General features: G+C 40.7%; 1 protein-coding gene across 1 annotated transcript in view; it reads right to left on the minus strand.

The window, feature by feature from the left end:
* slc2a9l2 (solute carrier family 2 member 9, like 2) overlaps positions 1–15,773 on the minus strand; it is a 265,165-nt gene that overhangs the window by 230,052 nt on the left and 19,340 nt on the right. Inside the window, exon 3 of the mRNA XM_023985678.2 lies at positions 8,396–8,556. Within this exon, the coding sequence (XP_023841446.1) occupies positions 8,396–8,556 (161 nt within the window). The remainder of the gene's footprint in view (positions 1–8,395; positions 8,557–15,773) is intronic.

The following is a 15,773-nucleotide window of genomic DNA, read 5'->3' on the forward strand; positions in this document are numbered from 1 at the left end:
CAATCCCTCCCTCCAGTGCTGTCCACAATAGGCGTGACTGTCCACAATAGGCTGAGAGAGGGCTGGACTGAGGGCTTGTAGCTTGTTGTAAGGCAGGTCCTCACCAGACATCACGGGCAACAACGTCGCTATGGGTACAAACCCACCGCGCTGGACCAGACAGGACTGGCAAAAGTCCTTCACTGACTAGCCGCGTTTTTGTCTCACCAGGGTGATGGTCGGATTCAAGTAAATTATCGAAGGAATGAGCGTTACACCGAGGCCTGTACTCTGGAGCGGGATCGATCTGGAGGTGGGAGCGACATGGTCTGGGGCGTGTGTGTCACAGCATCGTGCGCGTACAGGGAAGACATCCTCCTCCCTCATGTGGTACCCTTCCTGCAGGCTCATCCTGACTGACGCCTCCAGCATGACAATGCCACAGCCATACTGCTCGTTCTGCATTTCCTGCAAGACAGGAATGTCAGTGTTCTGCATGGCCAGCGAAGAGCCTGGATCTCAATCCCATTAAGCACGTCTGGGACCTTTGTGGATCGGCGAGTGAGGGCTTGGCCATGCCCCGCCCGAGATAGGGATTGCGCAGTGGCCAGCGAAGAGCCTGGATCTCAATCCCATTAAGCACGTCTGGGACCTTTTGGATCGGCAGGTGAGGGCTTGGGCCATTCCCCCCAGAAATGTCCGGGAACTTGCAGGTGCCTTGGTGGAAGAGTGGGGTAACATCTCACAGCAAGAACTGGCAAATCTGGTCCAGTCCATGAGGAGGAGATGCACTGCAGTACTTAATGCAGCTGGTGGCCACACCAGATACTGACTGTTACTTTTGATGTTGACCCCCCCTTTGTTTAGGGACACATTATTCAATTTCTGTTAGTCACATGTCTGTGGAACTTGTTCAGTTTAGAATCTTGCTATATTCATACAAATATTTACACATGTTAAGTTTGCTGAAAATAAACGCAGGTGACAGTGAGAGGACGTTTCTTTTTTTGCTGAGTTTAGTATATGTACACTACTTTTCTTTTACTAYAGTATTTATACCACAGTTAACTGCAAATACTACACTATAATACAGTATACTACAGTACATACGACAGTATTCACTGTAGTGTTTTTGTAGACTTTAGTCAGCAAAAACACTACAGTGAATACTACAGTATTTTTTAATGTGGGACACTGAACAGATTGGGTGTATATCTACAATAGAGTCAGAGGTTAATGCCTACTCTTGCAGTGCAACTGCCCATGTTTTTACTCAACTGCYCACTCAGTTCTAGTGCACATGCTGCACAAATTCTAAGAGGACTGCCAGTAGAAGTTTGTGGCTAATTCACAGATATTGAAGCTCTGGTCAGGTTGCTCCTTATCATACCTGTCCTCTGAAGCAGAAAGGAGCTTTAGTGCCCTCAGGAGGTTAAAGACGTGGCTGCACAAAGCAGATTAAACCATGTCGCTGCCTATCTGATATTATTCACCAGGAAAAGCTGGATAATATAGGTAGGAAAACAATATGCAATAACTTTATTGCTGGCAGTGACAAGTGTAAGCAGGTACACTATATATACAAAAGTATGTGGACACCCCTTCAAATTAGCGGATTTAGCTATTTCAGCCACAACCTTTGCACTGGAGCAGTGAGTGATGAATCACGCTTCACCATCTGGCAGTCCGGCAGACAAATCTGGCTTTGGTGGAGGCAGGAGAACGCTTTCTGCCCGAATGCATAGTGACAACTGTACATTTTGGTGGAGGACTGCGAGCCAGGCCTAATCGCCCAACATCAGTGCCCGACCTCACTAATGCTCTTGTGGCTGAATGGAAGCAAGTCCCCTCAGCAATGTTCCAACGTCTAGCGGAAAGCCTTCACAGAAGAGTGGAGGYTGTTATAGCAGCAAAGGGGGGACCAACTCCATATTAATGCCCATGATTTTGAAATGAGATGTTTGATGAGCAGGTGTCCACATACTTTTGGTCATATAGTGTATGTATACATCTACTTTTTATTTAAATAGGCAAGTCAGTTAAGAACAAATTCTAATTTACAATGTCAGCCTAGGAAAAGTGCCTTGTTCAGGGGCAGAAAAACAGATTTTTACCTTGTCAGCTCGGGGATTCGATCTCGCAACATTTCGGTTACTGGCCCAACGCTCTAACCACTAGGGTACTTACAATAGTAATCAAAAGCTTGSACACACCTACTCATTCCAGGTTTTTTCTTTATTTTTACTATTTTATACATTGTAGAATAATAGTATAGACATCAAAACAATGACATGTATTTTTTATTTATTTAACTAGGCAAGTCAGTTAAGAACAAAAGTGTTAAAACTTTAAGACATGAAGGTCAATCAATAAAGATATATCTTCAAATGCAGTCGCAAAAACAATCAATTCCTATGAAATAACACATATGGAATCATGTCGTAACCAGAATAGAAAGAGGAGTGGGAGACTGAGCAAGAGGACAAGTACACTAAAAGAGACGCCTCTCAAGTCCTCAACTGGCAGCTTCATTAAATAGTACCAGCAAAACACCAGTCTCAACGTCAACAGTGAAGAGGCGACTCCGGGATGCTGGCCTTCTAGGCAGAGTYGCAAAGAAAAAGCCATATCTCAGACTGGCCAATAAAAATAAAAGATTAAGATGGGCAAAAAGAACACAGACACTGGACAGAGGAACTCTGCCTAGAAGGCCAGTATCCCGGAGTCGCCTCTTCACTGTTGACGTTGAGACTGGTGTTTTACTATTTAATTAAGCTGCCAGTTGAGGATTTGTGAGGCATCTGTTTCTCAAACTAGACACTCTAATGTACTTGTCCTCTTGCTCAATTGTGCACCGGGGCATCCCACTCCTCGTTCTATTCTGGTTAGATCCAGTTTGCGCTGTTCTGTGAAGGGAGTAGTACACAGCGTTGTACCAGATCTTAAGTTTCTTGGCAATTTCTTGCATGGAATAGCCTTCATTTCGCAGAAAGAGTTTCAGAAGAAAGTTCTTTGTTTCTGGCCATTTTGAGCCTGTAATCGAACCCACAAATGCTGATGACCCAGATACTCAACTAGTCTAAAGAAGGCCAATTTTATTGCTTCTTCAATCTGAACAACAGTTTTCAGCTGTGCTAACATAATTACAAAAAGGTTTTCTAAATGATCAAATAGCCTTTTAAAATGATAAACTTGGATTAGCTAACACAACGTGCCATTGGAACACAGGAGTGACGGTTGCTGATAATGGGGCTCTCTGTACGCCTATGTAGACATTCCATAAAAAATAAATCTGCCGTTTCCAGCTACAAAAGTCATTTACAACATTAACAATGTCTACACTGTATTTCTGATCAATTTGATGTTATTTTAAAGGACAACACTTTTCGCTTTTCTTTCAAAAACATGGACATTTCTAAGTGACCGCAAACGTTTGAACGGTCTCATCTGGATAGGTTCCCAATCTCAACCTTTCTTTCTGTGTGTGTGTGTGTGTGTGTGTGTGTGTGTGTGTGTGTGTGTGTGTGTGTGTGTGTGTGTGTGTGTGTGTGTGTGTGTGTGTGTGTGTGTACACACACACAGAAAATCCAAAATAAATATACATCTCTTCGTGACTACGGTCACGACTTGTATTACAGGAAAGGATTTTCCACAAGGCTCTCATCCACCCTTTGGTACGAGGCATGCTAAATCTCATCTGGATAGGTTCCCAATCTCAACCTTTCTTTCTTTCGCTCTCAAAAGGATGTAATTGCAGTTGGACATTCTCAAAAAGGTGTAATCTCACGGTTTTATCTAATAAGAATCTCAGTCTCTCTGGCCAAACAGTTCTTTAAACACAAACGCTTCGTCCAAAATTGTTCGCTTCAATGCATGCAATTCAACATCTATGAACCTCAAGTCAAGGACAGTTAAGTAAATGGATTCTTTGGAATGAGGTAAAAGAGGGTAGCAGGGGCATTGACACTGCAGTCAAGGCACTGACTAAATGACACTGAGCACAACAATCCCCAACCTTGCGAACTCATCATACTTTCACCGAAATTAGATCGAGGAGTGGAATTGGTCCACAGACCTCAGAGAAAGAAAATGACTTTTCAGCCCCAAAAACATTATGTTCCAATCTTCCCTTGAGTAAGAGCTTATGTAGATTAATCTGCATTTTGCTTAATAGAAGAACAAAAAATCCTGGTATAGTATGTTTGGGTTAATTGAAAGGATTTTTAGAAGGGTAGATGATGCCCTACTTATTTTCTAACTTCAACTCATATCTTACTGGTATACTCCTGCARCCAACCCTGCTTCGCTGCATGTGTGGAGCAAGCACTTTAGCGACGACGCATACGAACGAGATTTGCAATCTGAAACGATGGGGACAGACAACTGAAAGATACAGCTGTTGCTACTGTATTTCCATGGACTGGATCTGGCGCAGTRCCACAATACAAAGATGTATTTGAGAAGAGAAAGCGACAAAGCAAGCGTGCAGAGGTAGGTAGCCTGATTCTTGACGTTCAAGGTGTTCTTATTGTGTTATTACCATTGCACCATATCATGTAGACATATAGGCCTAGGAGCTCTACAGGTTAGCATATGTGCTCCATGTATTTATGACAGTTGAGAGACAATAGACATTGAGTCACTTTACATTGCAGAATATTATCCCCAAAACGTGATAAATAAACATACTGTAGGCTATATAGTTATGGGCTAATGTGAAAACATAAACCCACTAATGGGTTTGTTGCAAAAGTAAACTAACTGCTCCTCATCATCATTACATTCCTCTCTTTCTGTAAGAATTGTAGTCACATATTCAAATCCTCTGCAGCACAAACATTCCTCAATCGCGGCATTGGAGCGCAATTGCCACAACTGCACCACCAGTCTGTGTTGATCCAGGGGTGGGCTGGGGTCTAGCTACTGCTGCGGCTACTGGTGGCTAGAGGGCAGCGGACATCTGAAGGTCAATTTGCCTCAATTCTTTGTCCAAATACTCAGGCTTAAATAAATATGGTTCGACAACACCATCGGCGCCCCTCCGGGAGTTTTTTTACATTCCTCACGATTATTTAATCGTCAGACATATTAGTAGGTTCTTGTTTACTTTGTATAATTAATGTGTAACGCTGTCTTCACTTCTCYGCCAAAAAAAGTGSATCTGTGAATAAGGGCATAACTTGCAGTTTCGAAGTAGCAGGGATTCCCTGAGAGTGCACATGCGCAGTTGTTACCCATCTCTGCTGCTGTGGCAGTTGGCTACATAAAATAATGATATAAAATWATMAAATATTCTCAGTGGAAAAGTACACATTTCCTGACTCAAAACTGATTGAACTTAACAGAAATAGCTAATTCGGCCATACACTTTCAATTAAACACATTTGTCCACACATCGGAGATTTCTAAATCATGAATTCACTGGCAACAGAGCAGAGGCCTGCATCCAGCAACGCCACGAGTCACATGACCCATTTTTGCAGCTGTTTCAGTACTGCACTTCAGGGAGAGAGAGAGCAAACTCCACTGAACTAGTTTCAATGTATGGAATCACTTGGGTGTTTCTGGATTTTGGGTAAACTTATTTAATATAGATTGTGCACCAGTTGTTTTTAACAAAGAGACACACACCCCTGCCCTTGAGTTTACGAGACGCTGCCGTTCTGTCATTCCGATACATAGAAAAAAACTGCTCGATTTATATTTCACCATGTCCTTATTCAGCCAAGACTCTGTGAAGCATTATATATTACAGTTCTTCAGGTGCCATTGATTGGATAGTCTCGAATGGAGCTAATCTAGTTTGTWCTCCAGTGATTCCCCAACTGAAGAGAGGGTAGAGGCGGTTTATTCACTGGTCGCCATAGTTTCATCAAGGTGCCCCCCACGTCGGCCTCTATAGCACCRTCTTTTCCTCTTCCGAGTGTCGGGGATTAGGGCCTGGTCCCGGGTGAGCAGTATGTCCTGCATGGCCGAGTCATTGAAGTAGAATTCTTCATCCAAATCAAGGTTAGTGATCGCYATTTTGATGTCCAGAAGCTCTTTTCGTTCAAAGGAAACGATGGTGGAAACATTATGTAAAAAACAAGATCAGCGCAAAAAAAACATACCAATTGGTCAGGAGCCTGTAAAACCGCCGCTCTACATGCCAGAAAACCAGTGTACAACCAGAAAATAACGTAAAATGTMATGTGCCAAATTTTGCCACTCTGTCGTTTCACATTGGTCGTCACACTTGATTTCCTCATTTACAATTCCATCTTAAAGCAACCATTTTGTATTCCTGATCATATATTATGTCGCTGTCTCATTCATCGACTCATTTTAGGCCATGCAGAAAGTAATCAAGTCAGGTTGTATTAGTCATATGATAAACGAATGTATTTATGAATCTCATCCTAAGGCTATTAAGGATGATGTATGATAAGGTTAAGACTATTGCTTACATCATAAAAAGTCATATATTTTACAGTCATCCCCTAATGGTCTATCTAAGTAATATTTCAGTAATGAGTGGGAGGTATAAAGAAGCCACAAAGGGACTATTATCTACAGCTTCTATTACCACATGCAGTAGTCTAAACCGCTCAATCACTTGGGCCACAAATCAGGGAGGGCAAAAAGRGAACGATATCTTGCCGATATCAACGCGCCTCTAGAGTTTATGTTATCACTCTCCACCAATGTCAAGAGCTGCAACAGGGGGCACCAAACTCTCAGAATCATTATTGGCCGCAGTGTGCCAATATGTCCSCACCGGGAAAAGTAGTTGTAGCTAAGCAGCTGCATTGCTACAATGGGAGTGAGCCGCATGGACTGAGTTAATAAAGTTCAGTGAAAACTTATCTGTGAACAAGAAAGGTTGAAACCTTTAGTATGCTATGTAGGTCCAWTATGTCATTTGGAATAGGCTATAGGTAATTGACTGACACAAATACCGTTTCTGTTATTGACTGGAGCACAGAAATAAATAGGCTACAGGTCATTCAAATTCAGAAACCCTAATTCACGCTGCTAAAATTAAGCAATTCTGGAAAGTTTCACAAATTGAGAATGAAATAAATGAGACATCAGATGATATGTCTCCACCCACAGTTTGTGTCATAAAAAAATTCTGTGACAAAGTCCCGACCCAGGGTATTGAATATCAACAATGAATATCTCGATAAATCCCCCCAACTATTTTTGATACATGTAAGCACTAAACAGTACTTGAATACAGTTCTGCTTACTAATTCCAAKAAGTTTCAAGCGCTGGAGCTGAAAGGTGGGTCACACATTTGCCCCTGCGTCATGTACTATTTGTGTCTGCAGACCTTTAAGTCATGTTTAGCCTCACACCCACCAGTATCTCCGGTGAGAAGAGAGAGGGAATGGGGAACTGAGGCATGAAGCTGTACTCAGTTAATGGAGGCTTCATGTTAAATTTACTTTACACATTTCTCTCCCCGGAGGGAATATGGGCTCAAATTGTGTTAATTTTTGTGTGGCTTCTCAAGGGCTGAAATCAACATTTAATTCCTTTGATATGTTTCAAAATCTGATTACTATATAGCGACCATAAAGCGYTGATTTGGGACACTCATTGGGAAATTACACCAACTGAAGGATCCCTGGTGACATCAAAGGACAGAAACGTCTATTGGAATCCGCTTGGCTGGCAAGTATSCTTGTGAGGAATGTAGAGGTGCCTGGAGTGGATTTAGTGGTGTCTGGCTCCATGGGGGGCCTGTGGAGCATCCATTAGAGGGAATCACCCATGCACAGGCCTGCTGGAATCCTTAGGCTGTCAGCACTCAGCTCTTCCTGCCATGTTCCATCTACCGTGACGTCTGTCTGTCTGTCTACATGCGTCCTGACCACTAAAGGTTCGCTCACTGAAATGCTAAGAGAGAAAAACGACAGGGAGGGAAGAAAAGTGAAGAACAGATGGGGGAAGTTTATCTAGGTGGCCGATTTCAAAAGTTGATGAGGAGAAGGAGATGGGGGAAGAATCCCAAAGGAGGGGTGGACGGTTTGAACATATGCCAACTCCTCTCCTTGCTTCAATTGCCAATAGTGTGGTGAGTGTTGTCGCACAAAAAAAATAAGATAAAGATAATAGATAAAGCTATGTTCAGGCCTTTTACTCACACCGGGAAACTCTAATAGACATTCAGAAGTTCACAATATATAGTKGTCAATATTTCGTCATATACTCCCACATCAGACAATGCCAGAAGCACTTATCATCAAAACTGGAGCTAATTCACTGCAAGCCTCTGCACTACCTTACCAGCGCAATGGTTCATCTTCTTAACAACGGAGCCGTGCAGTGAAATATGTATGCTTAAAATGTTMATTTATATGTATGCATTGATATCTATGTCAGCAAACCTCTTCTTTTAATGCTTATCATAGGTGTGTTCCAACTTACCTTCCAATGAGTTTCGTGAGCAACGTGACGCAGAGYGCTCCAAGTAGGCCCCCAATGGCAAATATGGAGACTGTGATGGACCATAGCATGGTGACCATGTCTGCTCCTATGGGTTCTCCGTAGCGCTCCATCCATGTCTGGTTRTAAAATGTCTTTATATACTGTACAGGGAGGAAGAGGAATGAAGTCAGCATCTCAGCAACAAAAAAAAAAATAGCATTATTCACACAGGGTAAATAATAAAAATGCTTTCTTTTCCATCTGATTTCAAGGTAATGTTTGCGTAACCTTTTAAGGTCCATGCTGTTGTTAGGTTCTAAATAAACAGAGTAAAAACTAACGGACAACTAGGAAAAGCTCAAACCAAGTTTATTCACCCAATGGGTCAGACAGCTGAAAAACCCAATGGGTCAGACAGCTGAAAAGACAAAGACATGTTCCCACCAGCACAAGTATTTACACGGAGTCTCCTCCTTTTCTCTAAACATTACATCTTTGTTGCTAGGCAGGAAGTTACGTAATGTGTGTAATAACTATTCCTTCTCCCTTCATGTGACCTGACCTCGGCCCCCATTCCTCACTTGTCACGTGTGCTCCCTCTCCAGCCTCTAGGTCACCAGGCTGCTCGTTATGGAGCACACCTGTCACCATCGTTAAACGCATTATGACACTCACCTGGACRCCATCAACTCCTTGATTAACTGCCCWAGATATGTCACTCCCTTTGGTTCCTTCCCCAGACGTCATTGTTTCTGTTTCATGTCTGTGCGTTGATCACGTTTCTTGTTTARTATTATGTTTTGTTTATTGATTAAATAACTTCTTCGGGGTAGTGGGCAGTATTTGGAAGTTTGGATGAATGAGGTTCCCAAAGTAAACTGCCTGTTACTCAGGCCCAGAAGCTAGGATGTGCATATAATTGGYAGTATTGGATAGAAAACACTCTAAAGTTTCTAAAACTGTTAAAATAACGTATATTAGTATAACAGAACTGATATGGCAAGCGAAAACCCGAGGAGAATCAGTCCGGAATAGATTTTAAAAAATTGAGCTTACCCCTGATTATAAAGGTTCTCTATGGGAATATAAAAGGAATACCTCCCAGATTGCAGTTCCTAGGGCTTCCACTAGATGTCAAGTCTTTAGAAAGAGTTTCAGGCTTGTTTTTTGAAAAATAAGCTAGAATTTGTAGTTTTTGTAAGTGGCTCCCATTTTGGCTGTAGTGTTTTCACACACGTGGATGAGAGCGCCCACTTCGTTATTTATCTCCGGTAATAAACATACTATTCTCCGTCTTAAATTGTATCGTTTATTTACATATTAGGGTACGTGAGGATTGATTAGAAACGTTGTTTGACTTGTTTGGATGAGGTTTATTGGTAACTTACGGGATTCATTTGTATGCATGTTGAACAAGGGAAACCGGTGGATTACCGAGTCAAGCGCGCCAAATAAACGTACTTTTTGGGGATATAAAGTAGGACTTTATCGAAAAAAATGACCATTTGTTATGTAGCTCGGACCCTTCTGATTGCAACCAGATGAAGATCTTCAAAGGTAAGTGATTTATTTTATCGCTATTTCTGACTTTCGTGACACCTCTGCTTGGTTGGAAAATGTATGTAAGGGAATACCCCCCTGAAATGGACAAAAATGAATGGGAACTTATTGGCATCGTACGAAACATATACACGATGTACAATACCACTCAAATGGACATTGTTTCATTCAAAACTTATTGCAAATGCCATATGGCAAATGCCAAGTGTCACACAGCAAAAATCCAATAGATGGCGAGCGCGCTCGACGGTAAATTTTCATAGAACTGTATGAACATACTTTTGTCATATTTTTTAAATTGTCCATTAGGCACATGTTTTGTCCATTTGCAATATGATTTCATAGGAAGTCAAAAGTCAAAGTCAAAAGTCAGTAAACCATTGCCAAATGCCATAAGAAATGAAAAKAAATTGAAAGAGCCAAATCAGGATGTTATGTCCATTTGCCATGTACGATAGGAAGTCAGTTTCCAAACCCAAAAGTCAGTGAACCATATCCAAATGGCATTTATACTGCCCAAATGATATATAGCACTATGTTTAAGCCATGAATCAACCTAGATGGTCTATTTGTCAAGTATGATGAGGAGAAGTGGGACTCTATTGTTAATGATTTTTTGAAAAACGTCCAAAATGACCTACTGGATGGGCACGGGGTGCTCCCTAGCCAACCGTAGACCCCTTGCACCCCCCTAAAGGCATATATATATTTTTTTTAATGTGCTCCTGGTAACCAATTCCAATCACCAGGCGCACGGCTGTCCATTTGCAATATGTTTCAATGGGCATTTATCATCACGAATTTGATATGCCAAAAATACTTCAGAAATGCAAAATTGACTGGCCCGATGAACTCGGGATGACCGGGCAGTGGTAGTGGTTCCTCTCCATCGCCGTTGGTGTTGATTTCATCATGTCCATTTGATAATGTTTTTTCACTGTTTAACTTCTTGCAACTATAGGGGGTGCTGTTCCGCATTAGCATATTTGTGTCTCCAAATTAAACTGCCTCGTGCTAAAATTCTTGATCGTACAATATGCATATTATGTTATTATTGGATAGAAACACCTTCTAGTTTCTATAGAAGTTGGAATTTTGTCTCTGAGTGTACAGAACAATTTCTACAGCACTTTTCATGACAGGGTTCAGATTTCAGAAATTTTTACCTCTGATCTGGGGTCTGTTTATAAGGCCACAGTGAATGCTATGAAGAAACCGACACTGCCTACGTCTTCCTCTGGTGTCTGTACGTCATCACGTTTTCAATGAAGTCGATGGGACGTTCACAGCCATTATAAATGACAAAAATGTACAGAGACCACCCTTTCTCAACGTGCGCCCAAGCGTGAAGGCCATCGGACCTGCCTCGTTCCAAATCGTTTTCTAACCAGCAATATTTCTCCGGTCATGTTTTCAGTCGTTATAGTTGTTAAAAACATCAAATGTAGGTGAATTTGAACCGTTTTATATCAATTTATATCCGTTTAGTGCGATTCTGAGGAATTTATTTGTCGGTGCACTCTGAACTTTGGACACGTTTTGGAGTCCCGTTCGATCGTTAGTGGATATTTCGGAGGACAGAGGACATCTATCGACCAAAAGACGTTTATAACATAGAAAGGATACATTGCCCAAGAATATGATGGAAGAACAGCTCAAAGTAAGCAATATTTAATATGATAAATCGTGTTTCTGTCGAAATATTTTAAACGCATATTTCGCCATTTTGTTTGGTATAGCTTCACTGGCCAACCCTGTATTGAAAAGTAAGGATAATTTTAAAAATGTAAATCCGCGGTTGCATTAAGAACTAATTTGTCTTTCGATTGCTGTCAACCCTGTATTTTTAGTCAAGTATATGATTAGCTTTCAATTAAACTAGATCACTCTGATAGATGACGTCAGCATATTGAGGCTTGATTTCCTAGTATTTTTATTGTGTAACCACGGTTTTGTATGGCTAAATATGCACCTTTTCGAACAAACTGTATATGTATATTGGTAAAATGATGTTACAGAGTGTCATCGAAGAATTCTGAGAAGGTTAGTGAAAAAAATTAATATATTTTGGCTGGATTACGTTATAGCGCTCTTTGGCTGGAATCGATGCTCTGGTAACGTTTGTTCATGTGGTTATGCTAACTTATCGATTTATTGTGTTTTCGCTGAAAAACGCTTAGAAAATCTGAAATATGGTCTGAAATCACAAGAACTGGGTCTTTCCATTGCTATGCTTTGTCTATTTTTATGAAAGTTTTATGATGAGTAAATTGGTCATACACGTTGCTCTATCTAGTAATTCTAGTCGATTTGTGATGGGGGTGCAATTGTAAACTGTGATTTCTACCTGAAATATGCACTTTTTCTAACAAAAACTATCCTAACCATGAATATGTTATCAGACTGTCATCTGAAGAGGTTTTTTTCTTGGTTAGTGGATATCAATATCTTAGTTGAGCCGAATTGGTGATAGCACCTGAAGGAGTAAGAAACTGATGGAGTTAGAATAGTGGTGTATTTTGCTAACGTGTTTAGCTAATAGATTTACATATTTTGTCTTCCCTGTAAAACATTTTAAAAATCTGAAATGGTGGCTTTATTCACAAGATCTGTATCTTTCATCTGGTGTCTTGGACTTGTGATTTAATGATATTTAGATGCTACTATCTACTTCTGAAGCTATGCTAGCTATGCTAATCAGGTGTGTGGGGGTGGGGGGTGCTCCCGGATCCGGGGTTGATACTCGTGAAAGGTTAAACATATTGCAAATGGACAAAAGTCAGCCAGCAAGTCACCATTCATCAGTCAAATAGATATCATTCTGACAATAAAACTGATACAAACTGACACCACACCCACTTTTTCCAACTCGTTTAGAAGCCAACTATCACATATTTCAGAGCAGGCCCAAAATTCACAGCGTCTTCTGTTTAAACCATAATAAAAACGTAAAACACGTAGTTATGTTCTAGCTGCGGGTCCAGTTCTGACATTATGTGTAGGCCTATGTGAGGCGACCCTGAATCCCAAGTTTCGGCTCGATAGGTCATTGTGCTGAAAATCCAAATTTCCGGGTGTGCTACGGGGTCCTTGAATGAGCTTGAATGAGCAGACAGAAACGTTATGGTCCATCTCTATGGGCCGAGCGGGTTTCAATGCACCTGTCTTGCGACTCTGGACTTTTCTAAATGTCATCATTTTCGTGATGGTCAAAATTAATTGAAGTTATTGCAAATGTACGACACTGTTTCTCAGTCTGAAAACCTTCTATAGCCACATAACTCACCACGCACTATCGACTTGAGCTCTAGAACAGGGTTCCAAAGTTTCAGAGCTCTAGGTCTGACGGTTCTTTGATAGTTCGAACTAAGGTAACTATTGCAGGATCTGTGTGGCTGTAAGCCCCACACTGTGTTACTCCATCCTTGCTGTGTGTGTGTGTGTGTGTGTGTGTGTGTGTGGGTGTGTGTGTGTGTGTGTGTGTGTGTGTGTGTGTGTGTGTGTGTGGGTGTGTGTGTGTGTGTGTGAGTTTTTCTTGGAAATCTGATGGGAGAAATTACTGATTTACAGTTCATGAGGGTTGCCTAACCACTAATCACACATATGATGGAAAGAGACTCTTTTAACCCTTCGAAACAGCCCCTATTACCCCAATTTAAGAGACTTCCGGTTGGCAAAGGAAGCTGAAAGTAAACACATACCTCAGAGCTTACAAATCCTGAGTTTAAAGTCTTTACGTTAAGAATTGACTGATTTACACAAGGTTGAATGCAGTGAGTTTCACAAACTGCAGGTTTGGTAATCAAAACACCTTTAGGGTGAATTTAATCACTTCCGGTTGCTCCAGGAAGCTTAGATGTCAACAGGCAGTGGGAGGTGGAATGGGGTGTCTAGCTTGATCTGAGGTCGAACAAGAGCTCTTGGAATGACGTGACCACTATTTCCTTTGTCTACCAAGGGCGGGAAGGACATCAGCATTGGCTTCTGAAAAGCGTTCGGTATAGACGGCTAATACTCCGCTTTGATTTTATTGATACATTGATAATATCATCGTAAAGTATGTTTTTTCAATATAGTTTTATCAGAATTCAACGTTTATCGGGAGTTTTGGAGTTTTCCGTTTCTCTCCTTAGGTGGAGATGGACATCTTCGCGCCACTTGGCTAGCTAAGGTTCTAATTCGACAGGAGAAGAGGACATTCTAAAACCAAACAACGATTTTATCTGGACAAAGGACTCCTTGTACAAGATTCTGATGGAAGCTCAGCAAAAGTAAGAACCATTTATGATGTTATTTCGTATTTCTGTGGAAAATGTTTAGTCGTATTTTCCTTCCTTTTTGCGGGCGCTGTCTCGCTATAACTAAGCTGTTTGTTATGGTAAAGTTATTTTTTTTAATCTAACACGGCGATTGCATTAAGAACTAGTGTATCTTTCATTTGCTGTCCAACATGTATTTTTTTAAAGTTTATGATGAGTTCTTTGATTAGATTAGGTGACTGTCCAAATTTCTCCGGAGTTCTGGTGAATCGATGCCACATATTCACAATGTATAACCACGGTTTGCAGCTCAAAATATGCACATTTTCGAACAAAACATAAGTGTATTGTATAACCTGATGTTATAGGACTGTCATCTGATGAAGTTGGTCAAGGTTAGTGATTAATTTTATATCTTTTGCTGGTTTTTTGCGATCGCTACCTTTGCGGTGAATGAATGCGGTTGTGTGTTTGGCTATTGTGGTAAGCTAATATAATGCTATATTGTGTTTTCGCTGTAAAACACTTAAAAAATCTGAAATATTGGCTGGATTCACAAAATGTTTATCTTTCATTTGCTGTACACCATGTATTTTTCATAAATGTTTTATGATGAGTATTTAGTATTTCACGTTGCTCTCTGTAATTGTTCTTGCTGCTTCGGTGCTATTTGTGATTGTAGCTGCAATGTAAAACTATGATTTATACCTCAAATATGCAAATTTTCGAACAAAACATAGATTTATTGTATAACATGTTATAAGACTGTCATCTGATGAAGTTGTTTCTTGGTTAGTGACTAATTATATCTCTATTTGGTCGGGTTTGTGATAGCTACCTATGCGGTAAATTGAAAATATGCGGTTGATCTTTTGCTATTGTGGTTAGCTATAGAAATACATATTGTGTTTTCGCTAAAACATTTAAAAATCGGAAAATGATGGCTGGATTCACAAGATGTGTATCTTTCATTTGCTGTATTGGACTTGTGATTTCATGATATTTATATGCTAGTATTTACTTGTGGCGCTATGCTAGGCTATGCTAGTCAGCTTTTTACTGATGAGGATGCTCCCGGATCAGGGATGGAGATAAAGTAGAGGTTAAAGAAAAACTAAAGAGTCTGTGAGAGCAGGAATTCTCACTGTTTGGTAGGTGATCAAATACTTATGTCATGCAATAAAATGCAAATGAATTACTTAAAAATCATACAATGTGATTTCTGGATTTTGTTTTAGATTCCGTCTCTCACAGTTGAAGTGTACCTATGATAAAAATTACAGACCTCTACAAGCTTTGTAAGTAGGAAAACCTGCAAATATCGGCAGTGAATCAAATACTGGTTCTCCCCACTATGTCTTTTTTTATTTGCATTTTCTTCGCATATATTTTGTATATATTTTTTTAACCTCAACCTCAACTCCAACATACAACATTCAACCTGCCTCACGCAATGTGGTATAAATCTGCTATTTTCTTTACTTTAGAACCGGAACCCCCAACAGAAGCTAGCCAGCTAACTAGCTACTAGCTAGCTTCAGCTAGCCACTGCTAGCGGT

This window comes from Salvelinus sp. IW2-2015, linkage group LG1, assembly GCF_002910315.2.
Source record: "Salvelinus sp. IW2-2015 linkage group LG1, ASM291031v2, whole genome shotgun sequence".
Lineage (NCBI taxonomy): Eukaryota > Metazoa > Chordata > Actinopteri > Salmoniformes > Salmonidae > Salvelinus > Salvelinus sp. IW2-2015.